This window comes from Bos mutus, chromosome 15, assembly GCF_027580195.1.
Source record: "Bos mutus isolate GX-2022 chromosome 15, NWIPB_WYAK_1.1, whole genome shotgun sequence".
NCBI classification, from domain to species: Eukaryota; Metazoa; Chordata; class Mammalia; order Artiodactyla; family Bovidae; genus Bos; species Bos mutus.
In genome coordinates, this window is record NC_091631.1 from 39361728 (window position 1) to 39388799 (window position 27072).

General features: G+C 50.0%; 1 protein-coding gene across 11 annotated transcripts in view; it reads left to right on the forward strand.

Moving 5' to 3' along the window:
* MICAL2 (microtubule associated monooxygenase, calponin and LIM domain containing 2) overlaps positions 1–27072 on the forward strand; it is a 244200-nt gene that overhangs the window by 149492 nt on the left and 67636 nt on the right. For 5 of the 11 annotated variants that reach the window (XM_070383932.1, XM_070383933.1, XM_070383935.1 and 2 more), the window contains 5 exons: positions 817–905; positions 2577–2679; positions 18028–18208; positions 19200–19387; positions 22997–23068. In XM_070383932.1, coding sequence (XP_070240033.1) covers positions 817–905; positions 2577–2679; positions 18028–18208; positions 19200–19387; positions 22997–23068 — 633 coding nt within the window. Of the gene's footprint in view, positions 1–816; positions 906–2576; positions 6568–18027; positions 18209–19199; positions 19388–22996; positions 23069–27072 lie in introns of those variants that run through there. The other 6 variants (XM_070383937.1, XM_070383939.1, XM_070383943.1 and 3 more) reach the window with 3 other exon arrangements.

A 27072-nucleotide genomic window follows, 5' to 3' on the forward strand; every position in this document is an offset into this window, starting at 1 on the left:
GAGTGATTCATTTCTAACCTTCAGCACTTGATGTTTGTGCTATCATATAATGACAAAGCTTGTGATTCCATACCCTAAAACTAACTGCCTGGGCTTACATCCAGAGTATGCCACTTCCAGCATATGGCATATGTATGCCACATGCAAATAACCTCTTACCTGACCTCTGGGTCCCTCAGTTTCCTTATTTATAAAATGAGGATAATAGTACTTTGCTCATAAGGTGATCACTGATTTACCTCATGGGAAGGATTTAAGATAGTGCCTGGTATATTGAGTCCTACTCAAGACTTCACTGTTGTATCATTATTCCCATCACTGTTGTCACTGCGGTAACAGTGGCGCAAAGCAGGGTTTTCTGGAAGGCACCCAGTATCCTGGGCAGTGGCCTGTGGCCCAGTGTGTGGCTCACTGGGTTTTTCTGCCACCATCTGTTCAGTGCTGTTCCTACCCCCAGGGGTCCCAGAAGCAAGAGGAACTGCAAACAGAGTTGCTATTCCAGGCTGTCCATTTTGCTGCCTGGCAACTGGCCTTGGGAAGAGACTTGGCCTCAGGGATTATCTGAGGGTTTCTGCCCCATTCCCGGGAGCGTTCCCCCTGTCCCCCACCACCGTTGCTGCGGCTGGTGGCCTCCTCTCAGCGCCTCTTCTTTCAGGCAAGTGACAGAAACTGTTTCTCACGTTTGCGCCTTCCTGGGCTTGTTTCCCTTAGTGGTGTTTCTCTGACCAAATGGTGGCAGGCACTTGGCTCAGGCTCTGCTGTGGCTCTGGTTTACAGGAGAAAAACCTCTGAGTGTCTGTGTGTTTCTTTTTACAGGCAAGTTTTTCTGCAAGCCTCATTTCATTCACTGTAAGACCAACAGCCAGCAACGGAAGAGACGGGCAGAGTTGAAGCAACAAAAAGAGGTAAGTTTTATCTTGAAAATGGTGGTGAAATGGGAAAGTTCCCTGGTAGGAGGAGGTTGTCAAGAGTTCCTGCAGGTTAGGCCAATGTTTCTACCTTTGGGGGGCTTGAGACTCAGGTGAAGAGGGCTCTGCTCCCTGGCAGGAAGGTCCCTGTGTCTCAGTCTATTCAGCTGGCCTCTGGGATGTGAGCTATTCCAGAGGTCAGCTCCCAGAGCAATGACTGCTGCTTCTCATGAGAAGCCCAGAAGAGCTTTCCTATGTGCCAGGGATGGGGCTAAATGCTTAGCCATGCAAAAGCCACGTAGCCCCCAGGGCCTGGGGCCCCAGTGGCCACAGAGCACTGTGAGCAGGGATCCCTGGTATAGGGCCAACCCTCTGTGGTTTCCAAGTCCTTTCCCCAGGCTCTTGGGGAAAGTGACTGGCCTGTTTAATTTGCGAGTGGGTTGTGATAGCACCCTCCCTGCCCCCACCCATGGTAGCTCTTAGCCAGCATCTTCTTTACGGCTTGATTAATCACCCATCTCCAGCAAGACCAACAACTTCAGCTTTTTTCTGATTTCACAAGTAATATGGGCTTCCCAGGTGGCTTAAGTGGTAAAGAATCCGCCTGTCAATGCAGGAGACACAGGTTCAATCCCTGGGTTGGAAAGATCCCTTGGAGGAGGAAATGGTAACCCACTCCCGGATTCTTGCCTGAAATATCCCATAGACAGAGGAGCCAGGCAGGCTACAGTCCATGGGGTCGCAAAGAGTTGTATACAGCTGAGTGAGTGAGTGGTCACAGGCACACACACACACAGTAGAAAAACGGCTAAGTAACTGAAAGTCTATAAACAAGTAAAGTGAAATAACCCACCATCACTCTATCCTGAGAAAATCATAATTAACATTTTGGAACATTTCTTTGTAGACTTTTTCCTATATGAAAAAGTTGACCCTTGAACAGTGCGGGAGTTAGAGCCTTTGACTCTCTGCAGGTTCAAAAATTCGTGTATAATTTAAAGCCAATATTTCATATTGATGGTTCCTCCATATCCATAGATTCAACCATCCATGGATTAGGTAGAGGTGTAGTATTCATTATTGAAAAATCTGCATTCAAGTGGCCCCATGCGGTTCAAACCCACATTGTTCAAGGGTCAGCTGTATATTTTCACCCAGTTGGACTCCTACCTTGCAGTTTCATAGCCTTCTTTTTTCACTAACAGTATAACAGTTTCCCATTAAGAATTCTTTTGGAGCCTGATCTTTGATACTTGTAAAAGATGACTGATAATTTATTTGCATCCTATATTGTTGGACATTACTATTTTTGCCTTATAAACATTTTACAGGGAATGTCTTTGTGCCTGTATCTTTATCCATATTTCAAATTGTTACTTAGGATAAATCATGAGAATGAGATTGCTGAGTCAAAGGGCATGTATGTTTTGAAGGCTCCAGAGGAAACTGATCCCTGTGATCAGTTCCCACCGCCACCCCAGGAAGTTACACCTGTGTTCAGCCCCCTTCAGCAGTGCACAGGAGGTGCTGAGATTTTGGGGAGGGGGTCCTGGTTGCAAATTGTAGGGTCTGCCAAGTCCTCTCTTTATTGAGTCTTCCTCTGCTTCACTGGAGGAGCCCTCTCTGAGCATTATGGACTCAATACCCTCATCTTGATCTCTTTCTCAGGAGGAGGGGATGTGGAAAGAGCAAGAAGCCGCTAGGCGAGACCCTCCCTCGGAAAGTTCTTGCGCTGCGGCTGCCATCGCCACGCCGGAAGGCAGCCCCCCAGGTATCCCCAATTCCTTCTTTAGGAAGGCACTAAGCTGGCCCCTCAGGCTGCCGTGGGGCCTGCTTCACCTTCCCCGGAGGCTGATTAACTGGATTCAGGGACTCCTACGCGCCACCAGCCTGCATATCAGGGACAATGCTTACAACTACTGCTACACCTACGAGCTCCTGAGCCTCGGGCTGCCCCTGCTCTGGGTGTTCTCCGAGGTCCTGGCTTCCATGTACCGGGAGTCGGAGGAGTCCCTCCAGAGCATCCGCGACTGGCTGCTCAGACGCGTCCCGGCCAAGCTGCACTGAAGCCCAGCCCCACAGTACCGTAACATTTCCCGCGTAGATGGCGGCGTGTTCGGCCAGCTCAGGCGCTGGCCAGGGAGCCCCACGCCCTTGAACCAGTTAGCGCAAAGCCAAAGAATTTCCCGTCGGCCACCTGCACCTAGCCTGGTCACGGTGAACATCTGCTTCAGGCCACCATGACATGAAGGATGTTTTTTTAAATAGCTTTGTACTTTTATACCAAAGCGAGCCATACTTCTAGGTTTACATTTCAATTTTCAACGTTTAATAAGCCAAGAGAAAGCTTTTTTTTTTTTCTATGAGTGTCAGTTTTTTTAAACACGGGTTTGAGGTTTATAACTGGTATTACAAAAACCCCTTCCACGCTGTGGTCTTGAAATAGCCGCTCCCTGTAACGTGAATACTTTGGAGCGAGCATGCAATCTCCTGACAGTGCCTTCTGATTTTGTGCCTGGATACCACTTGTCAACACAGGACAATTGTTGCAACATGAAAGCATAGTAATTTAGAAGGGAAAAAAACAAAACAGAAAGGACGAAAGAGAATTAAATACAGAAGGATATGGCAACATGTAGTTGCCTGTTACCTGTCCTCCCAGGGAGAAGGACTATTTTGCTCCCTTGTTCTGATGTAAAATAGTAGCTTCAAGATGCCCCTGACCCCAGTACCAAATTGCAGCCAAATTATGTAGAACCACAGGATTTCAAGTGAATTGCTACAGACATACGTTTTCCCTTCCCACTAATGAGCATGGCAGCCAAAGCCCATTGGCCCCTGGCCACTCAGAACTCCATCAAACTGATGCAATCCTAAAGAGGAGTCGTGTCAGCTGGTGGCCTTTCAAGCCCTCCTTTTGAGGTCCCCAATCCAGGTTGCAGTCTGAGCCAAGGCCATTCAGGGTCCATAACAGTCAGGCTGAGGGAGGAAACTGCCCTCTCAGGCCATGTCCTTTGGGATGAAGGGTATTTATTAGCACCTGACAGTATTATTTCTGGAAAGCGTGACCTCCCCCGTGAGCATGGCTAGCAGGCATTCTGGCTTCTTAGCCAATCGGCTGCCATGCATATTTGGTCAAACGGTCAGAAACCATTGATTATTGAATTGTCCCAACTGAGGAATGCATCTGATCCAGAGGGAAGCTCCCGTGTCTTGACTAGCAGAGGAGGCTGGGAGTGGAGGCTGTTATTGACTTATGCATAAGAAATATACCTTATTAAGGGCAAAACGGGCCTTGGGCCCACCTACATTCTTCATTCTGGGCATCTGGAGGAGGCCTCAGTCTTCCCAGCTCCACTCTGCCTGGACATGCACGGCTGCTGGGTCTGGCTGAACAGTGGAGATGGCTAATAGAGAAAGACCTTCCACAGAGTTCAGTGTATCTAGAGTTGCTGGGCCCTGCCTGTTACACTAGAAAGATCCTCTAGATTAAGAAAGGATGGAGTCTGGTGGGTTGGGAGCCAGAACTCTTAAGGGCTTTGAGATGCCAAGTTCTCCAGGGTGGGAAGAAGCAGGGAGGCATTTCTATAATAGAAACACTTCCCTGAACCCTTGGGTAAATCAGGGGCGTGACTGCGGCCAAGTCCGTGGGAACTGGCGCCTCTGTCTTTGTTGGAACTGTTCTCATCCTATGACTTGCATTGTGTTTTTCCAAATTTTTGCTGATATTTTAGTGTTCTCTGGTGGGAGGAGCCTTTGATTTGTTTCATGTTTGATTCTGAAAGTCATGATGTAAACACATCACAGCTGTGTCATTGTTATTCCCGTCAGCTCAGGGCAGGATGAGATGCTTTGTGGGATGCTCCATGAAGCTAGAGTTAGGATCTCTGAGAATGTCACTTCTGGCCATAAGGAGACTGGTTTGAATTACTCTGGTGAGACAGGGCGTGCCTGTCAGAAGCCTGAGATGTTTGTTCTGAGACGTTGAACCTTCCTGGTGGGGCAGCACCAAAACACAAAAGTAAGTCCTGGGAGCGGGATGTTTCTAAACCTCCATAACGTATTTAAGAACAAATGTGGGATACTAGAGTAAAATCGGGGAAGAGAGGATGTGGGGGGCGGTGGAGACACGGGATTATTTCCAATTGCACGGATCCACCCTTGCAGATAAGTCACTGCTCACTTCCAGAAAGGTTCATCTGTCTTAAGCAAGCCATAACTTGTTTGGGGGAGTTGCTCTTTTTTTTAATGGTTGCCTCGTTTTCAACTCCTGTACCTTTTCATATTGTCCATCAATTTCCTTGTTCCCCCAACTAAATTCTCTCTTCTGTCTCTCTCTCTCTCCAAACCTTACACTGTGGCCATCAGTCCATTTCAGCCTTCCAGTGCTGCACCCACTTCTTGGCTGACACACTTCTGCTCTGAGGTGACTGGTTTTCTTGCCAATTTTCAGAGAGTGGTACTAACCCCTGACCTGCTTTCTGCGCCCCGTCTCCCCCACTGCCCCCGCCGTGGCCTTGGTTGTGCTAACTGCGAGCGTCTTGCCTACTAATGGACTCATTCATTCGGTGGCATGGTTGGTGAACAATGTGGGGTGGTGTTCAGCTCGAAAGCGTTTCTGATTCCATCCCTCTGAGCCGGCTGCCCAGTCCACTCCAGGTGCATGGCCCACCTCCTCTCTATACTCCACGGCCTGCATGCATGCTTTTCTGGTTGCACTTACAAAGCCACTTACCTTCCTGGGAGGATTAACCTGGAATATGAGACTGTGCCATAGAGAGGGCCCTTCACCTTTGAAAAGAACTCTTTCATCTCTCAGCCTCTGAAAAAGCATATGCATACAAGCATCTTCTTCAGTTGCTTTCTAATATAAAGATTATCAATGTTATCAATCCACACCATAGGTGACTCTTTTTGGAAGGATTTAAAAAAAAAAAAATTTCTCCCAGGCTTCATCACAAGCTTGGCCCAGACTCTCTATTTTAAACACACGATCACAATTTTTCTAGTGAAGCTTTCCTCCCCTGCAGCCTATACTTTCCCTCCCAGGGTTTTGCTTTGACTCTTCTGGTCTCTCTAGGCTCATAAAGCCCCAGAGGATACAGAAGCTTCAGCTAGAGCAGTCATCGTCACAGGCCAAGGGTGCCTTGGAGAGCAGCCCCCTTTCAATGCCCCCAAGCTCTGCTCAGAACACATCCCCCTGCTGACTCTGCCTGGAGCAGCAGGACACTCACATTGCTTTTAAAGAGAAACACCACACCTAGTCCGGTGGGGCTGTTGAAGGCAGGCCTCGCAGTCCCGGGCTGCAGGTGGTGGTGTCCTGCATGCGGCCCAGAGCCATGCTGACCTCTCTGCACAGCCCTGCATGCTGCATTTTGCTCCCTTGTTGGTGCAGATCCCAGCCAGGACGAAGTCACGGTTCTTGTCTTATCTTCTCTTGCAGAGTCTCTCCCCTTTATAGAATGTCAACCAAAGAGTGCCCTCCTCCCCCCAGCCTCCTCCTTAGCTAGCCTCCCCCACCTTGTCACCATGCATGTTTGTGACCTTTGGTAGTCCTTACAGTGCCACGTGGAACCCTGTATTTTGCACACAGCGAAAAATGTTTAGCTTTATTTATGGTATTTGATGCTGTACATGGAAATAAATATGGTTCTTTATAAAGCTCATTGTTTCCTCTCTTCTTTGCCATGGAAGCTGCTCAAACCTCAAACACAGGGGTTGGTTGAAGGGGTTGGCCTTTCCTGAACTGGCGGGCCTTGCCCTTGTGGTGACATGGGAGCTCTCTGGGGCTGTGCTGGGTACTCTCAGAGGAAATATTACCTGGGGGTAATATTTGGAAAATATCACCCATGCTCTGCAGCCAGGCTTTGGGGGGCTCTTCCTTGAAAACTCACGGTACTTTTCTGCTCTAGGTGCTGGGCATTGCTGGCTGAGGGTCAGGGTGCCCTCAGCTATAAGGAACAGACTGTACTGACAACTGCTTGCACCCATTTGCTGCACACATCCAAGCCACGGACCTGTCAGAGAACTTTACTTAGGAACCTTATTCTAACTTAAGTTCCCGTGCGACAGAGGTTGCTCTTGAAAGTTTTGTGCTAGCCCAGCTGAGTGATGGGTATAAGGTAAGAGGAAGGACTGGACATTGGCTTCAGAATGGCCGTGTGCATGGCAGGTGTATTTATCCAGGGAGGAGAGTCATTTGGGCTGCTAAGAGACCCACTTTGCCCTCAAAGGCTCAGGTCACTCAGTTTCTTAGGCTGCAAGGCTCTGCCCACAGGGCCACTCTGAGGATGTTTCCATGGCAGGCTCTGGCTCAGTTCCACTTGTCTTTAAGGGAAGGATTTGAAGTTTCACTCAACTAGTCTGGACGGTGTCAAAGAAATCTGGTCCCTCGCCTCCCTAGGGTGCGTGCCTTTCTTGGCCAGACTGGATGTGCTGAGCTTCTGACACTGGCATGTAAACTCATCTATGAACTTCATGAGGGCCTTTATGTCTCTAAAGGGGCACTTCTGAGGCCCTGGGCCTCTGAGCCCAGTTGCTGGTGCCTGGAGCTGCCTGGCATCATGATCAAGTGTTGTTACTCTTACCCAGGTGAGATACTCTTTCTGTTCCCTAAAAGGAAGGGTGTTAGGGACTGAAGTCAGGAGCTGGGTTGGACAAGTGACTTATTCTTTTATTCATTCATTTATTCACGTGTTCATTGAATGCCTGGGCATATTCAGGACCTGGAGATGTAGCCGTGAGCTACACAGAGCACCGCCCCTCCCCGCATCTTGGATTGTGTATAGCTCAGGGTCGTTGTACTAGGCTTGCTTTGTGTAGTTGTGCATGCACTTATTTATTTGTACATGCACACATTGGTTTACTCAGCTAATATTTAGTGAGCATCTACTGTATGTTGAGGGAATGAGACAGACAAAAGTCCTCATTCTCATGGAGCTTACAGTGTGGGTTTGATTTAAAGTTGGGTTAAAGCAACATTTTCCAAAGTGTGACCATAGAACACTAGCTTTGAGAGGTGCTTTGTGAAGAAAGGGCTCCATAGTCCCAGAGTTTGGGAAATGTTTTATACTTACCATGCTGATCCTCCCAAATCTTGGTGATCCACAAGACTCATTAGCACATTCAAGTCTGAGGAGTCCTCCAGTAAGGAAGCCTAATTAACTTTTTTCAACTGGGTTTTCCTATACCTCTTTGAAATGAGTTTTTTGTTTGGGGGGAGTTTTTTGTTTTGCAGATTACATTCTATGTAAGTGTTTATAAAATATTCTTTACCCAGAAACACTGGATGAAAGAAATTAAAATAAAAATGTAAATAATAGAATTAAGTATTGGTCAGATAATGGAGTGGTGACTTTCTAAACTTTAAAATCTCTGATGGAAAAAATCTCAGAGGGGAAACGTGGCACAGATCTGACTTATAAACATTTTTTAAAACTTAATGTGCAAAAAGTAAAAAAATAGTCAATAGGCAGGCAGACCAGGGGAAAATCTGAATTTGATGTGATAACAAAGATGTTCATTGCTGTGGCATTTAGAAAGTTCCTGCAAAGCAGTGGTCTCAGGCACCTTGCCCATGTAGGTAGTATTTGTTGATTAAAGACCCAGTGATAAACGGGCAAAGGCTATGCATGAATAGTTCACAGTCAAGCAAATTTTAAAACACTGAGACAGCAAGCATTTCCAAAAATGTTCTAACCTGGCTTTCAAAGGAATGTAAATTAATCATGCTGTACCCACTAAATAAGTAAAGGAATAGTAAATAGATTTGTAAGAAAAAAATGCAGACTTAATCACTAGTATTAAGTGAAAAGTTAAATGGGGACAATCTTTTCTGGAAAGCAATATGGTAACGATTATTAAGACCCAAAAAAAGGGATTCTGACCTCTGGGCCCAGAAATCCCACCCCAGGAACTGATCCTAAAGAAATAATCCGGCCAGAGAAAGGAAGTCCCTGCAACCTGAATACAGAGTAGGGTAAGTGAGTCAAGTGAAGTGGGTGAGCATGGGCTGCTCTCCTCTATTTCTGTGAACTCATTTGCTTTCAGGGCTTTTCCTTTAATCCCTTAAATAAGTAAAAGAAGCAACTGGTACTTTCACTGCCCAAGGCCAGTGTTTCCAAGGAGTCGAAGAGTTCCTGTGTGGTACCTCATTAGCTCTTTACCTCCTTGGGTTGATACTGAAACTAGAGGCGCCCTAGAGCAGGATCTTCAACTATTAAGCATCTTCACCTGTCCAAGGCTCAGGCCAGGAATCTAGTGCTGCTCACAGGAAAGGCCTTGGCATAGAGCAAGGCCTTGGACTTGGCTGAAGGCCCAGCTCTGACCCCAACACTTTGTACTGACTCAGAAGCACTGGGCAAGTCCCTTCTGTGAATGGAGCTAGCAATGCCTCTGGCTGAGGGTTTTGTGAAGGCGGAGTCTGTGAGCGTGCCCAGCAAGGGCTCTTGCTGAGTTATAGGGTGAACTTTCCTGGTTTCATGCAGCAGAGAGTGTCCTGAGGGAGGCATTCTGGGTCAGAGAGACTCAGAGTCTGATAGGACTTCTGAGAACTAAACGGGTCTCGGTTCACATGGGGTGGCAACACCTATTGCTCTCTAGTCTTCCAGTCCCCCAGCTCTCTGGAAGGTAACTCGTTCTTCCCTTTGGACATTCTGGCCTCAGTTTGAGCCCCTCTCTCCCACCACCTGCATTTTAGTTTTGCTTTAGTGAGTGTCTTGAGTCTCAGCAGAGGAGCTGTCTCCAGCTCTGCCATGGGCTGCCTGCTCACCATCTCCACTTCGCTCTCTGCACAGAGTCTCCAACTTAGATGTCCACCTCTGATCTTCCCCTGAGCCAGACTCCACCCTTGGCCTTCACAGTCTCCAGAAATGGCAGTTCTGTTCTTCTTGTTGCTCAGCTCAGAGCCTTGGTTAGAGTCATTCTTGGCTCTTCTTTTCTTGGTCCTGCATCCAGTCTGCTAGTGAATTCCAAGTACAGCCAGACTCTGTCTGCATCTCACCACCTCCATGCTACTGCCTGGTCCCAACCACTATTATTTCTTCCCATGTTTTTCCGGTGACCTCCTACAAGCCCTTCTTATAGAGAGCTCTCCCTATGCCATTCAACCTATTTTCAACCCAACAGCTGGAGTAATTCTGTTAGAACTTAAATCTGATCTCTCCTCTGCTCAAAACTCCAATGGCTGCCCAGCTCAGAGGCATATGGTGGAGTCAGACGGTTCTGTACAGTCTGGCCCCTGTTACTCTGACCTGCTCCGCCTCATATGCTGTGTCCCAGCCACGCTGGCCTCTGCCATGCGGCATTTGCACTGGCTCTTCTCTCTGCCAGGAACACCGTTTCCTGGTATCCATATGACTGATCTCTTTGTTTCCGTGTCTCCCTCCCTGTGAGGTCCACCTTTAATACCACGACCTGCACCCCCAGCTCTCCTGATCCCCCTACCATTTATTTTTTCCGTCATACTTATCACCTCCAACTGTATTATATAAGTCACTTACTACCTGTATGTATTGTTTATGTTTTCCTTCTTATTGAACATAAGCTCCTCAAGGGTGGGAGTCTTTGTTTCTTTGGAACAATCGTATACACCCATCAGGTAGACCAGTGCTTGGCACATAGCAGACCCTCGATAAATATTTGTGGAATAAATAAAGGTCCTGCCTTCCAGCCTGGACCTCTGACTCCTCTGACTAGGGAGCCTGTGGCCATCTGGGGCCTGAGATGGTCTTACTGGTGTCAGGTCACAGGAGCAGAGAGAACCCGTGAGAGCAGTAGGCATTGTGTCTTGCTACCTCCGCAGAGCCTTTGGATTGACTGGGAGAAGGGAGTTTTGGTTTAGCTTCCATTTTGCCTCCAAGGGATATAATCTGCACACAGCCTCTCTTGGCTGCGTGTCAGAGCAAGTATGTCGGAAGCTGGAGGCCCAAGGTTGGCCAGCATGGGCAGGAGAAGGAAGAAGAGAAGAGTCAAAATCTCTTGACTCCAAAGCTTGGACTCCAAAGTCCAAGATCTCTTGATCTCCAAGATCTCCAAAGCTGGCACTGTGAGCCAAACACAAGTAGGAAAGTCAGCTTCCTCTCTGCCTTCGGGCCAATACACTGTTGGAAAGACACCTCATGTACCATTCCTTCCTCCCAGCCCTGATGGAGGAGGCCTTGCTGCTCGGAGGGCTCAGGCCAATCTGGGGGCCCATCTGTAGCTGGTGTTTTCATGGTGTGTCTGGGCAGAGGGCTCTGTGAGATGAGCAGATCAGCTCTGCCGAGGGCTGTGAGCAAAGGAAGGGCTGGGTCCTCCTTCTGGTTGGCTTTTAGTTTACTTGAGTTGGTTTCTGCACAGAAGTTGCTGCTAAAGCCAAGCAGGGTCCTTGGAGGAAGACTGCTCACACTGATTCAAAGCAGGAGAGGGTGAGCCCGAGTACACATGTCTGCACACAAACATGCCCCATGGTCAGCCTGGGGACGCCTGATGAGAATGCCACTGGGCAGGAGAGCCATGCCCCAGCATGGCAGGTGGGCCCAGGGCCACCCATCAGTGTACTCATCCCCTGAAAGCCCCTGGAAACTGGGATTCCTAGTAGCATACTCTCCTCCAGGATGGCAACCGTGCTGTCTTTAGACACCTGTGCCTGTGTCTTTGAAAGGGACATGCACTGCAAAGGCCCTTGGTACTAGATGGACAGATCCCTCCTAGGGCAGTTGGGTGGAGGGAATGCTGGACACAGGCTCCTTCCCAGGGCCCTCGCCCATCCTGCTGGGGGCCTGTCAGTGTCCCCTCACTTATCACAGTCCAGGAGACTGCACTACGCTTAGTACCCTGGACAGCTGCCTGTTTGCTCTCGGGCGCACTCCTTGTCTTTCCCCTGCTCTGCTCTGTATTAGAGGTGTGAGTGAGTGAGTGAAGTCATTCAGTCGTGTCCAACTCTTTGCGAGTCCATGGACTGTAACCCACCAGGCTCCTCAATCCATGGAATTTTCCAGGCAAGAATACTGGAGTGGGTTGCCATTTCCTTCTCCAGAGGATCTTCCCAACCCAGGGATTGAACCCAGGTCTCCCACATTGCAGGCAGACGCTTTACCATAGAGGTGTAACCCCTGCAAACTACATCTCCCAAGCTCCTTTGCAACTGGTTTCCTATTAAGTTTGACTGTGGAGACATTACTAGTGAGGGATTGGAGGGTAGGATCAAGGGAGAAGCCAGGGTATTCCTCCATCACTCTGCATCCCAGGCAGTGCTGTCTACTTCCTATGGTACCCACCACCTAATGTGTGGCCCTGGCCTCTGGGCTCATAGCACCAGCTCCTCCCAGAGTCCCCCTTGCCAGTAGCTTCCTATTATTACTCATCTGTGCATTGCCTTGTCATCCCTATTTGACTTTTCTGTCAAATAACTCAAAAAAACTTTGACCAATCATTATTCGTTTCCTTTATTAACTTTACTCTGTTGAACTCCCTGACTTGGGTTCTATTTTCTTGACTGATAAACTTTCATTGCTCTTGTTAAACTTCTCTCTTCCAAGAGAACAATGGGCAAGAGAGCAGAGGGAGCTTTTACAAGCCCAGAGCCAAAAGTGGCTCTGGCAGTTAGGAGCTGTGTGACCTTGGACCAGTGAGATAACATCTCTGAGTTTCAGTTTCCTAATCTGTAAAACAGGCTTAATGACAGTACCCAGGAGAACCTGTTGCTTCGTTTTCTTCCTGGGTTCTGGAGGAGAATGGAGGGTCTCCAGACTTGGGGAGAAAATGGGAACAAGTTTGCCAGCAGAAAGAGGGGCAAGGCCTGGAGGGGCCTGGCCACAAAAGAGCCTCAGGACTTGGCTGCTTGGGGCCAAGTGAGGATAGACATTTCCCTGGACACTGCCTGCCTCTGCCTCTGGAGTCTCCTCTTTCTCCAGGGAGCAGGTGTCTGGCCTGAGCAATGGGAGGAGACTGAGATGTTCAGCTCTGAGCAGATTTCCTTCCCTCCCGGAGGCTGGGGCGGCTGCCCTGGGAAGGGCTGGATCATCCTCACCCTCCACAACCAGACACCTCCTCCCCTGGCAGCTCCCAGCCCCACTGAATTCTCCCTATGAGCACTGATGACTTCAGGCAAAGCCTAGGACAAAGAGCAGCTGGGCCTGGGGAAGGCGGCACCAGTGAGCACACCCAGGCCCGTTACTGGGGGCTGGTCACAGACACGCTGCTCTGTGCCAGGGCTGGCCGATCCCACTCACCCTTGGGGTGGCCCTGGTTGAGTTACTCTGGTCTCTGCATTCTGCCACTCATGCAGTGCAGATGACCATAGCATCTTTTCAGGACCGGGGGATATCAGAGAAGATGAATGTAAACTCCTAGACAGGCCTGTGGCCCCAGGTGATGAGTTGGGGCTGCTTTTGTTACTGCTTTTCGATCACTTCTGTTACAAGTACTAGTACCACTAGGACTATCGCTACTGGTCTGGCTGGGGATCCTCAGGGGAATGCGAAGAAGTATCTGCAATAGAAGCTTGAGTGGAAAATTCCTCTTGGGGCAGCGCTGAACCTGAGACCCAGCAGTTGCTGGGCCTTGTGGGGCAGAAGGAAGGGAGGAGCATGTCCTCCTTGGGGGTCTTCTGCCTGCGCGGGGTGGTGACCAGAGGAAGCACCAGCTTCTTTTCCACAAGTCTCTGTGACCAGGTGCTCCCTGGCCCCTGCCCCTCCACTGATACCCAGGCTCTCCTGTGAGAGACACTGGCCCTGACCCTGCTGCACTGGATCTTCATTCAGCCACATCCCCACCCCTTCAGAAGCCAGGGAGCCAGCCTTACTCTGATCTATCCCTCAGCCCTGCCGGCAAAGACAAAACTCTCCAGGAGAGAGAAGGAGGAGGAAAGCAGACCCTGGGTGTTTTTGCAGGTTTGGGCTGGCCTCTGAGATATAGTGGGTGTGTGTCTGCCGCCTGGCACAGCTCACCTCCACTGCCTGCAGCCACCCATGGGGCCAAACTGCTCTCCACTCCCTCTCCCCTCTTCTCCGCCCTGTGTGCTCAGCTGATAGGTCTCCTCCAGTCATCACAGCTGCCTCCTCACTGGTATCCCTCTCTCCTCTCTCCTCCTTGTGGGTCCTTCCATCCACCTTCCACTCTGTGACCAGAGCTGTCTTTCTTGGAGGCAAATCTGATGATGCCAACTGCCAGCTTCCAGCCCTTCAGTGGTTGCTCCCAGAGCAAAACCCACCCTTCACCTCACCATTCCCGGTCTGGTGTCAATGCAGTCATTTCCCACTGGCTTCTTTTCTCTACACTCTTGCCCTCCAGTCGTGTGGACTTAGTTTCCATTCCTATGCAGGTGGCAGTGCTTTCCCACTTTGTTTTTGCTCCCAGGGGTCTGCCCCCTGGAGCACCACCTCTCCTTTCCCTGTTCAAATCCTACTCATCCTCAAGCCCCATTGAAACGGCGCCTTGTAACCAAAGTCTTCATTGCATGGAAGTTTGACCTCCCTCCACTCACACCTCATCTTTGCCTCACTCTTTTGGGTCTACCTTATAACACAGGTATTTGTGAACAGACCTTTTTCCTGTGGGGCAGAAAGAGGTGCTTTGAGGCAGACCATGGCTGACTCATCTTCAAATCCCCAGTACAACCTGGATCAGAGAAGAGCACAATAGCTTCCGTTGACTATGCAAATAGCTGCTCACACAGCTCACAGGCACACACATCTATACTCACAGTGAACCATGTATAGAGCCAGGTCTCTGCAGCAGCAACTCTGTGTAACAAACCTCCCAAACCTTAGTATCGTGTAATGTCATTTTTTCTTGCTTGTGGGTCTCTGGCTTGGCTGAGTGGCTCTGCTTCAGGCTGCAGGTGTAAAGTTAGCCTGGGATTCCATGGGATCAGCCAGGCTGTAGGCTGGCTCCAGATCTGCCCCATGTGCCACAGTCAGGGACCCTAGGCTAAAAGGGCAGTAGTCACCAGGGACAAGCTCTTCGCATGGCCAGCAAACAGGTGTGCAAGTGGACTAGCCAAACAGCAAGGGCATTGAAAGCTGCAGCTCACATCATGCCCACTGATTTTCGCTGGTCAAAGCAAGGCTCAGGGCCAAGCCTCAGGGCAACTGGACAGAGAAGTTCACCCCACCTGTTTAGTGGGAAGGACTGCAAGGTCATAGGACAAACTACAACTCTGTTACAGGGAGGGACTGAAGAACTGGGGACGCATCCCAGTCCAAACTCATAGAATAACCCCCATGCATATTGGGGCCCATTTGCACTACTGTTCTGCTCACAGACACACAGACTAGGCCTCATCCTCTGATGAAATATACTACTGAGTGCTGGTCTCTTAACCTCTCTGTACACCTGTTTTCTCAGCAGCAAAATGGGGATAATACTTCTTTTCCTAGAATCTTGTGTGACACTTAATAGACTTATTACATGCTAAAATTCTCATAAAAGTACTCAGTAAAAGCTGCTGCTATTATTATTACTACACAGTCAAGTATTCAATTATAACACTTACTCCCCAAATGCATCCCCTCCATCTACAGCCTCACCAATGCAGAAGGGTGCATACATGTCCTCACAAGCAAGCATGCACTGTACCAGGGCTTACAAACCAGTGACCACCTGGCTGCATCTGCTTGTAAACATGTGTTATTGGACCTGTACAATATTTTAAAATGTGCGGCTTTGCACATAAAACTCAAAATGAATTATCTTCACAGATGGTCAATAGAATTAGGGAGTAGATAACATTTCCCAGAAAGAGCGTGTGGGTGAAAAAATGAGAGGGCCTAGGTGGAAGCATGAAGAACCTATCATTTAAGGGTTGGCTAGAAGCCAGAATGGTTGAGATGGAACGGTCTGCAAGGCAGGGAGAGAAAGTGAGCCTGGGAGCAGCGAGGAGCAGAGTACAAGAGCTGCAGGAGGGCCCCAAAGCCCAGAGAATTGGATTTAGAAACAAGGAGGGCACTAGGGACTCTGTTGGGGGTCATTTGGATAGTGGAGGTATAGGCAGGATTATAAGGGATTGAGGAGTGAGTGATGCGAGGTGAAGAAATGGAGAAAGTGAGTGCGACAAACTCTGCCAAGAAGACTAGCTAGGAAGGAAGAAGAGTTGGCTGGGAGCGGGGATGGGAGGACTGGGAATAAAAACAGTTTTCTTAAAATGGTAGAGTATGTAAACGCTTATGGAAAAGATGCAGGAGACAAAGACTTAATGACACAGGAAGAAGAGATAATGACCTTGGGGGATGTGTAGGGGGAACCAAGATCAAGTGCAGTGTCATCCTTAGGAGAAAGGACTCCTTTCCCACTGTGACCAGAGAGGACATCACTGAGCTAGCTTGTGGCCAAGAGGGAACTGGGGCCCGGGCTGCCTGTCTTGCTCATTTATTCACCAACTGATTCATTGATTCATTTAACAGGTATTTATTGAGCATCTACTCTTCACCAGGCACAATACTAGCAAGAAAGAAATAGGCAAAAATCACTGCCTTTATTCTCGGCATGGGAGAGAGAGATAACAACAAAATAAATGGGGAATGTGTGTAGTTCATTAGAAGGTGTGATATGCTATGGATAAAAGTAAAAGGAAAGGAGAGCCCTGAGGGTGTGGGTTCGCATTTGAGGAGGATGATTGGGATCACCTACTTGAGAAGGCAACAGCTGGCTGAAGGCTTGAAGGTAGTGGGTGAGCAAGCCCTGCTGTTTGGGGACAGTGTCTCCGAGGAAGAGGCAAGAACCTCTGAGCTGGGGGCTGAGACGGGGGAGGGCTGAGTGTGGGAGAGTCAGCATGGTGTTCATGTGGTCGGAGCAGAGAGCCAGGGGAAGCACTGGAAGATGAGATCACAGGGATCCTGGGGGATTGTGAGAGGAGGTGCTGGTATTGTCTGACTTCCTTTTTTTTTTTTTTTAGTTTTTAAAAACTTTTTAACTAGAGGATAATTGCTTTACAATGTTGTGATGGTTTTTTGCCATACATCAACATGAATTGGCGATAGGTATACCTATGTCCCCTCCCTCTTGAAGCCCCCTCCTACCTCCTTCCCCATCCCCGCCTCTAGGTTGTCACGGAGCACCAGCTTCGGGTTGCCTGCATCATATAGCAGTTTTAACAGTCACTCGGCAGCTGTTGCTAACAGACTGAAGGGTGGGCGCGGCCAGAGGGAAAGCAGGGAAACTAGCAGCGTCTGTATCTATAATCCAGACGAAATGGTGGCCGCTAGGGCCAGGGTGGTAACAGAGGAGGTGGTGACAGGTGCCTGGATTCCTGGCGTATTTTCAAGGTAGAGCCAAGGTATCAGGATCTGCTGATAGCTCGAGTGAAGAGTGAAAGAATGAAAGGAGTCAAGAATGCCACTGCAGTGTTGACTGGAGCAACCAGCGGCCCCAGTTGCCATTTACGGAGATGGGAGGGCCATGGGGAGGCAGGCTTGGGGAGAGGTGGAGACGGAGATTTCCATGCATGTGAGGTTAAGGTATCTATTGGACATCTCCCTGGAGATGCCAAGAAAGCCTTGGTGTGCATGCATCTACATTCAGGGGAATGTCCACGTTGGACAGAGAGATGTGCGAGTCCCTGCTGTCTGGGGTTATTTAAAGTCATGAATAAGGTCATCAAGGACATGAGTGTAGATGAGAAGAGAAGCAGTTCAAACACTGAGTCCTGGGACCTTCCAGTGCTAACGGGTCAGGTCCTGGGGAAAGGGGAACACTGAAAGAAACAGAGAAGGGGATAGCCAATGGGGAGGAGGGAGCCAGCTACGCTGTCCTGAAAGAAAAACTGCTTCTAGAAGGAGGAAGTGATCAGCTGGGCCAGAGGCTGCTGTTGTGTCAAGTAAGAGGAGAAATGAGAAGCTACCGCTGGGTTTAGCAGCACAGTGTGATTTTGACAAGAGCAGTGCAGAGTCTGGTGGGCCCTCTGCACGTTTCAACCCTCCTTTATGGGTTAAATGGGATGGTGTGTGTGTTCATGCCCAGCACACAAGATGTGTGCTCTAAATGTTGGGATGTCTGGTGGGCTGAGTGGTGGGGACCCGGTGATGGCATGGAGGAGGAGGTCTATCTTGGAGTGCCCACCCAAGCCTCTGGAGGAAGGGCAGGCTCCCTGCAGGGCTGTCCATTCCCACCATCTCTCTAGACCCTCTTCTCCTTTCAACAGATGAGCCGACCTCCCCCAAGAAGCCCAAGAGCGTCCCGGAGCCCGAGCCTGGGGATGTGGCAGGTGGAGCCGCCTCCCCCCTGCCCTCTGAGTGGACCGCAGTGAGAATCAGCCCCGGGGAGGATGTGGTTGGACAGGACGTGCTGGCCGTACGCGTCCTGGTCACCAGCGATGACAGCAGGTACGCTCCCACTGCTGTAGGACGGGGGCAGGGTGGGCTGGGCAAGCAGAAAGCTCTGGGGCACTAGTCTTCTCCCTACTCACTTGAAGCTTGGTTCCTTCTGAGGATCATGAGGGGAGACTATTCCAGGCCCTTCTCCTCAGCTTGGAGATGGTGGTCTTCTCACTTATGCGGCATTTTCCTTCTATGTATGAGTGCATGCTGAGTCACTTCAGTAGTGTCTGACTTTGTGACCCTATGGACTGTAGCCCGCCAGGCTCCTCTGTCCATGGGGATTCTCCAACCAAGAATACTAGAGCAGGTTGCTATGCCCTCCTCCAGGGAATCTCCCCGACCCAAGGATCAAAACCTGCATCTTTTATATCACCTGCATTGGCAGGCGGGTTCTTTACCACCTGTGAAGCCCCTTCCTTCTATGTATACCTGTGTCTAAATTTCCTTGTAAGGAAAATCATAAGGACTCCTGCCAGATTAGGCTTCTCTGGTGGTTCAGATGGTAAAGAATCTGTCTGCAATGCAAGAGACCTGTGTTCGATCCCTGAGTGGGAGAGATCCCCTGGAGAAAGGAATGGCAACCCACGCCAGTATTCTTGCCTGGAGAATCCCATGGACCAGGGAATCTAGTGGGCTACCATCCGTGGGGTCATAAAGAGTCAGACATGACTGAGCGACTTTCACTTTCACCTGCCAGATTAGATTAGGGCCCAGCCTGATGACCTCATTTTAAATTAATGACTTCTGTAAAGACCCTGTCTCTAGAAGCAGTCCCATTCCCAGGTACTTGGAGTTAGGACTTCTTATGAATCTGGGGGGACACAGTTCAGCCCAGAACCAAGCCAGAGGCTGGGTGCCAGGCACAGAGGTAACTAAACTACAGCCCTTTCCCTGGAAGCCTTTTGTCTGATGGAGGCAGTGCTGGGCAGGGCACAGCGTGGTGGGGGATGGGGAGTGCAGGCCTCCAAGCTCACCTGTTCTGTCCCTCCCCCTCCAGCTCCGATGCAGAATTGGACCATGGTGACAGTGAGGCCTCCAGTGTGGAGCCCTTTGATGAAAGACCCCAGCAACCGGAACTCCAGCTCCCACCCCTCCTGAAGCCCCTCACCCGGCACAGCTCCCTGAGGGAGGCCCTGCCCAGGGCAGTCTCTCCACATGACCTCGGGGAGCCCGAAGCTGAGCCTGGTGAGTAGAGAGCCTGCCTGGGAGAGAGACAGGCTTGCCTGACCCTAGGACACGGGGCCAGGAGTGGGAAAGGGGGCAGAGACTGACTCTCACAGCCAGTGTTTCCTCATGGAGGACCGTGGGACAGTACGTCTGGCCCTCAGGCTCAGAGGCGGTGGAGCTGGGACACTGGGTGTGAGGGGACTGGACGTAGGGCCAGCCTCCCTCTCCACAGGAAGCTTTGGAATCTCAAGTGGGAAGGTAGCAGAGGGGCCTGACTGGCTGTCGTGTGTTGCAGGGAGAGATAAGGGCTGGGGGATGGCCTAGGACCCTCTTGCCTGGAGCAGTCTCCTCTGTGAATATCTCCTGAGGGGCCCTCTGGCATCCCATGGCCCACGAGGGAAGGTCCAGCTGCTGTTGGACCACAGGTAGTGCTGGGCAGCGGAGTTTCCTTGGGGGCAGCGCAGGGCCACTGTCAGTGCCTGGGGCCTGTGGAATGTGTGGTAACAAATGCCCTGTCACTGAGTGCTGTATTGGTCAAGGTTTTGCCTGTACATGGCACCACTTCATCCTCAGGATGACCCTGTGAGGTAAGTAGCATGAAGCCCAATTTACAGGCGTACAAACGGACTGTTTTCCCAAGGACTCACAGCTTAGTGGGTGCTGGGTGCTCCACACTCTAAGAAGTAGTTGTCTTCAGCACTCCAGCTTGTTTGAACAAAGGTGGCCTCGGATTGAGTGTTCTGAGTTAGTCAAGAGTGACTGCTAACCCTTGGGTGTGAAGAAACAGGCTAACAGCAACTTGCCACCGTCAGGACCAATGGCCTGAGCGGCCCTGGGAAGAGCCGTAGCGCCACCTGTCCTGTGCTTCCCTCTGGTGGCCGAGAGCAGGACTTCCACGTGAACCTAGAAATGTTCTCGGGAGTAATGGTTTCACAGGAAGACCAGAGCTGGGGCTGGAATCCTGGAAACTGTGAGTTTACCCTCCCATGTGAGCTGTTTTTTAAAAGGACAAGTTGTCCTCCAAACACATTTGCTCAGGACCATTTGTGGTGCTATCCAGAGAGGATTAGCACATGCAGAGGACAGAGGCTTGGGTACCGCAGGCCTCTCCCTCTCCCTGGGCTCCAGCCTCCTCAGTTATGTATACGAAGCCTGCCTGCCTTTCATTTCTTCCCTCCATTTCTTCGCTCTCCTCGATTGCCAGGGGATTTTAGGCAATTTACAAGAGAGGCATAAAACAAAATTGTGTGTCTCTGTATATGAAAGAGCGCCTCAAGATAAAGTCTCAAGATATCTATATATATGTGAAAGTGAAAACCAGTTTAGGAGGTATAGACCTCAGAGGGGCAGACCATGATCCTAAACTGTTGCTCTAGTGGGATTATTTGATACCGAGTTTTCCTGAAGCCATGGTTCAAATGGAAACAGACAATCATTTCTCATTATTCACAAGGGAAAAATACACTGGTTTGCAGCAGGTCTCAGTCCCACTTTTCCTAATGCTTCACCCTATGGAAATTTCCTGAGAGGGATATTCCACCATGTCTTGAACAATGGCTCTGCAGAAAGTGCAGCCATAGTTTTCCCAAGGCTGTTTTATGCAGCGCCCCTTGCTGGCAGGTAAGAGCATGACAGCGAAGCGTGACAGCTAGAGCGTTTCTCCCAGGATGGGGTGGAGTGGAGAGATCAAGGCAGTGTGGCCAGAGCATTTTGTTTGACAGTCTAGTTTAATTCCAGAATAAGAAACCTAGTAGACAGAAGTGGGTAGACCTCATGACTTTCAAGCAGTCTTCTGTCGGTTTTGTCTTCATCCATCGTAGTTTCCATCATTGCCAAGCAGACCACTTCGTAAGGTTACAATCTCGGACACAGTCTAAGTGCTGTGTTTTGTGTTGCTGGTTATGGTGAGTCTGCCACTGTAGCAGGTGATGTAGGGTTGACATCATGTTGCGGGTGTTATAGGGTTTCGTTAATCACACTTTTCACCTAGATAAATGGCTCAGAGTTTAGCTGAAGGGATGCTGAAAAATACCAGGACATCACTTTAAAAAGACTCCATTTGTACACGAAATGTACACCATTTGTACACCATGCTCAAAGCAGCATTTTTTACAATAGCAGAAAGGTTAATGACCCAAATGTCCATCAACAGGTGAATGGACAAACAAATCATGCTATATCCACACAATGGAATGTTATTCATCTTTAAAAAGGAATGAAACTGCAACACATGCTATAACATGGATGGACCTGTAAGTTATTATGCTAGGGAAACTAAGCCACGAGACAAGTATTATATGATTTCACTTCTATGAGGCATCCAGAATAGTTCAAGTCATAGAGGCAGAGAGTATAGAAAAGTGGTTACTAGGGGCTGGGGGAAGAGGGTGGCTAGGGATTATTGTTTAATGGAGACAGGCTTTCATTTGGAATGAAGAACAAGTTCTGGAGATGGATGGAGATATTGTTTGTACAATGATGCGAATGTACTTACTGCCACTCAACTCTACACTTAAAAATGGTTAACATGGAGATTTTAATATTATATATGTTTTATCACCTTTGAAAGGACTCTGGGACTGCCTCAGCTCATCAAGGAACCTATCGCCTTCTCAAAGTTTTTTAGCATAGAGCATGTCCATGATGATGGCTTAAAATAGAACTTGAGCCCTGTCTAATAGAGGTCAGAGAAAACACTCTGTAATGCTCCCCTAAAACACCATGTTCAGTGGTTCCTAAATAATACCATTTAAGAGGCAGGTTTCTAGGTTCCTTCCTTCAGAGACTCAGATGTCTTGAGTCTAGAGTGGGGCCCAATATCTGCATTTGCATAAGTGCCCCCAGATGCTGCCAGGAAAGAGGGCCACCACGGAGGCCAAATTTGAGGGTCCAGTGTGGGAATGGGATACATTTATATCCCGCTGCCCACTCTCAGGCCCCAAATGGCCAAGACCCATTTTTTCTGCCTGTGATGTTCATTTTGCTCAGCTGATTCTCAAGGTCCAGCCCACAGCATCCTGCAAGTGTGTTTCCATTGGAACCAGGGCAAGAGGAGGGGTCGTGGCCATGGATTGTACAGGGGTTCAGTTAAAATTGAAAGGGCTTGGGGACTCTGGGGGTAACACAGAAAGAGGTTGCTGTTTTCTGCAGCTTCCAGGCTTCAGTGAGAGCAGCTCTGGTTCCGCTATGACACAGTTGTGGCATTGATGTTAGACTTCAGCTTCAAAGAGCTGCTCTGCTAAAAACAGATGTGTTATATATGCCTGTGTACATATAGGCATATATGTATACATGTATGTACATAAACATGTAAGTACACATGCTTATTACCAATGGGTGAGTTAGAATGATGGCACTTAATTTGAGATCTTTTCTGAAAGAGGGCATTACCTGGCCCCCAGCAGTGTCTCAATAACTGTTTGATGACTGAATGAATGAAAACTTGGAGGTGTGTGTTATAGACACAGGGACAGCCGGAGTAAAGGAAGGGGCTCAGTCAATTATGACCATGAGTCTATTAGCTTTTGGTAAATGGGCCATAGGAGACAACTCCCTATTTGTCCTATCCATTTAACAGACTCTTCTTCCCTCCTCATCTCCCCTGCCTTTTTCTTTTTCCCACCACAGCTCTGCAGCGGGCCAATAGTTTCCAGTGTCCAACTCCCAGCAAATACCAGAGTGGGAGAAGATTCCAGTCCAGTGAGTCATGAGCTCCCTGGGGAAGGTGGGGGCGGGCAGAAGCTGTCTGATTAATTCTCAGGGGCAGCTGTTCTCACTCCTCACATGTCCTCTCTGAACTGGCCTCCTGGATGTGAGGGGAAAGGAAAGAAATGTATGTGTGACTCTATTTCCGCTGCTCACTAGACAAAGCACTTTCCAGTGGATTTTCTTCCTTCAGCGAGCCTTAGAACGTTACAACTGCACTTGAAAGGGACCCGAGCTCCAAGCTTCTTGAAACAAAGATGAAACTGTGGCCCAGGGGCTCTATACATTTTGGTTCAGTTCACTGGAATTGGGCTGGGGCTGTCAGCTTAACCTTGAGCAGTAGTGGGTAAAGCAATGAAAGAACACGCACCCACACACACCCATCCACCCGCCCACCCCCTACTTCTGAGCAGGCTACCAGGACCAGGACGTGCAGCAGGTGCCAAGGCAGCGGGCTCCCACTAGGGGGCGCAATGACTGCGCGCACGGTTGGCGACGTCCCAGGGCCAGCCCGCGCCTGGCGCCACCCTGGTTACCAAGCAGAGATTTCCCTCTCCAATCTTGAGAGCGGGCACGGACTCTTCATCTGATTCCAAGCCCATCGCTGCCCTCACACTCCCTCTCCAGACTTTGCTCTAAGAGAGATGGACCCAGGAAAGCCTTGGGTTAGACCCCCCCCCCAAAAAAAATGAAGTTGGAATAAATAGCGTGCTAGTTTAGTTAACTTCTTCCTTCTGAGTCATCACTGACTCCTGGCCAGTGAGTCATTCTCCCTGAAACCCCAAGACCTGCAGCCCCTTTCCCTTGGGCCAGGCTGGGACAATGGGCACTTCTGGACCAGGGCCGCACACCTGGGCAGGCCTGAGAAGGGAAACGCTACCCACTCCAGTATTCTGAGACCAGGGGACAACCTAAAATGACTCTCGAGCCATTCTGTAGTTCCAGGCAGGGAAGGTAAGGGGGAGGAGGGAATTAACCTTCAGTGAAGGCCCAGGTCAGGCCTTTTTCACATGTTATCTCATTTACTCCCCCACCTCAACCTCTCCCCAGCCACGGGAATTCTACGGGTGGGTCAATTTGGGCGCAGATTCTGTCCTGCGCTTCCAGCTTTCTTTACTGAGTGCCACTGGTGTGAGGGGTCCGGCCTCGCCCTCAAGGAGTCCTGGTCGGGTGGTGAGGGGTGGGGGGCGGTGGGAGCTGGGAGTCTGGTAGGTGACCCTCCCAGCAGGGTGGGGGATCCTGGAGGAGGCACAGGGGAGAGGAGACTGCTTAGCAGTGGCGTGGTTTCTCAGCTATGTCTTTAGTTAACCCAGGAGTATCAGCTGTTGCTTCTTAAATGTATATAAAAACTGGTTTGAGAGCCAGCCTCGAGTTTGAATCATTTCTAGGGGCTAAGTGCTTAGTATGGGCCTGGCGCAGAGGAGGCACCCAGTCCTTGCTTACAGAATGAATAAATGAATTAACGGAGGAACTAGCTAAAGAATCCGGGACCAAGCTGGTTAAACTGAGTGTAGGAGCAGAGAACATGACTTCAGCCTGAGCAGGCTCCACCCCTAGAGGGCACTCCAAGACTTTGGGAGGATTTAAGAATTGCCTACGCTCCAAATTTGGGGAAGCTGCACCCTGGGATCCCAGTCTTTGTGAAAATCTCCAGAGCCATCTTTCCAGTCATCTTCGTTGTGCCCAAAAGGAAACCCAGTAGGCAAGGCTGGTCCTGAAGAAGGGAGCAAAGCTTGGAGTACTGTCTCATCTATCCCTTCACTGGCCTGTTAAGGCTGGCTCGGGCCCCAGCCCCAGACAGGTGGATGGAGTGGGCTGTGTGCCTGCCCTTATCACTCTCCCCCAGCTGACCACACTCAGCAGAATGATCTCTAGGATCAGAGGGAAATGCCTCTATTGCCAGAGGGCCCAAAGAAGAGGCAGCTGACCCAGGGAGGATATGGGAGGAGCTGCAATCTGGATTCTGGTCTGCTCATCAACCCCCTTCGCACAATGGGACTGAAAGGCCCAGTGGCACCCAGGATTGAGTCTCCCGCAGAGGTCAGGGCAGCCCCGGCTGGACCATGCCAAGGTTTCAAGCAAAACAAGAAAGGGCCAGCAAGGAAGGATGTGAGTTGTAAGTGAAAATGAAGCCTCTGGGCCCTGAGTTGCAGAAGTCCTGGCCAGGGTGGGTATGTGCAGTCTCCCCTGAAACACGTCAGCAGTTCAGCAATGCCTTTATTGGACACCACCTGTGTGCCTGGGAAGAAGGGAATGGAATTCATATTTAGCTACCATGTGGCATTTAGGGCTTCCCTGATAAGTCAGTTGGTAAAGAATCCGCCTGCAATGCAGGAGACCTGGGTTCGATCCCTGGGTTGGGAAGATCCCCTGGAGAAGGGAAAGGCTACCCACTCCAGTATTCTGGCCTGGAGAATTCCATGGGCTGTATAGTCCATGGGGTTGCCAAGAGTCGGACACGATTGAGTGACTTTCACTGTTCACTGTGGCATTTACTTTGTGCTCTGCACTGAGCACCTCTTTTTAATCCCATTTTATTTCTTCAGCTTCCCCATGAAACGCTAGGCTTCCCAATTTTCAGATGAGAAACCTGAGGGTTACGTGACTCGCTCAGTACCAGCTGGCTGGCATGGGTGTGAAGGGGGTGGTGTTCCAGGCTCCCCGGTACCATCCTCTGAGGGAACCCAAAGGCCTCAGTGGGTGAGATTTCCAGTCGCCTCTCAGCTGCGCTCTGGCGCCCCCTTCCTCTCCCAGACTGTGACTGGAATGGCAGGTGCGTTGCTTCCCCCATCTCCTCAGGGCCGCCTCCCAGTTCTGAGGCCTCACTCTTGAGGCCATGTGTGGAGAGAGACCCCACTCACTGGGTGGGGGTGGGAATTAGATGAAGAGAGGGGGGAGCTCCCAGGTCATGACCTTGAGAACCCCAAGGCTCTCCTGTCAGCTTGGTTCCCAAGGTGTCCTGACTCTGTATCAGAAGATTCCCAGATTGCTCCTCAGGGGAACAAAGAGGCAGTCTGTGGAGCTGAGGGGCCTTTGGGACAAGTTCAGGAGTTTGATTCAGGAGATGGCAGAAAGAGGAGAATGAGGGGGCGAGGAAGAGGAGGAGAAAGAATTTAGCAGGAATTTGGCAAGCCCAGGACAGGAAGCGCAGCAACAACTGACTCACAGCTTTTGCCTTTTTAGGCTCAAACCATCTAATTGTGGACTGAGATGGGGGTTCGTTGGGGTGACAGGCAGGCCAGCCAGCTGCCCACCCCAACCCGTGTCAGCTCCTGGCAGCCAGTGTGGCCTTTGTCCCGAGCAGCTCCTTCCTGCCACTCTCAGACCTGTTTCCCTGAGTTACCTTTTCCCCCTGGAGCTCTTCCGTTGGGAAGCTTGCTGACCGTGTGTGTGGCCAGCTTTTCATAGCCCAGGCCTGGGATGCATGCTCCAACATGCTTGCATTTGAGAGAGGAAAGCAGGTCAGAGCACTAACAAACCCCCTGTGTGGCTCCCTGGTGGTCTGGAAGGAACTCCTGTTGTGGTGAGCTTGGGTTTGGCTTGGCCTGGATGGGTCCCAAAGGAAGGGCCTCTCAACCAAAGCTCTGGGGAAACTGAGGCCAGGGGATCATGTTAAGAAGCAAGCTGAAATCTCATGCCTTGGAGGGAAATGGAAATGGGTCAGCCGAGCAGCCAGAAGTAAGGATTCTGACAAGAATGGATAGACAGACAGGTGTTACTGCGAGGTTCCCTGGAGAACAGCCTTTATGTGCCTGGAGGGCTTACGGGAGAGCTGGCTGGGCTGGTGGGTCAGACACTTGATGGGTAAATCTGCAAGTGAGCATGGCATCTTCTGAATCCCTTTGAGGACTGGTTACTGAAATGGTGTGATAGGGAAAGAAAACTCTTGAGAGTCTAGGTTTGTTGCTGTTGAGTCGCTAAGTTCTTGTCCAACTCTTTTGTGACACCATGGACTGTAGCCCACCAGGCTACTCTGTCCATGGGGTTTCCCAGGCAAG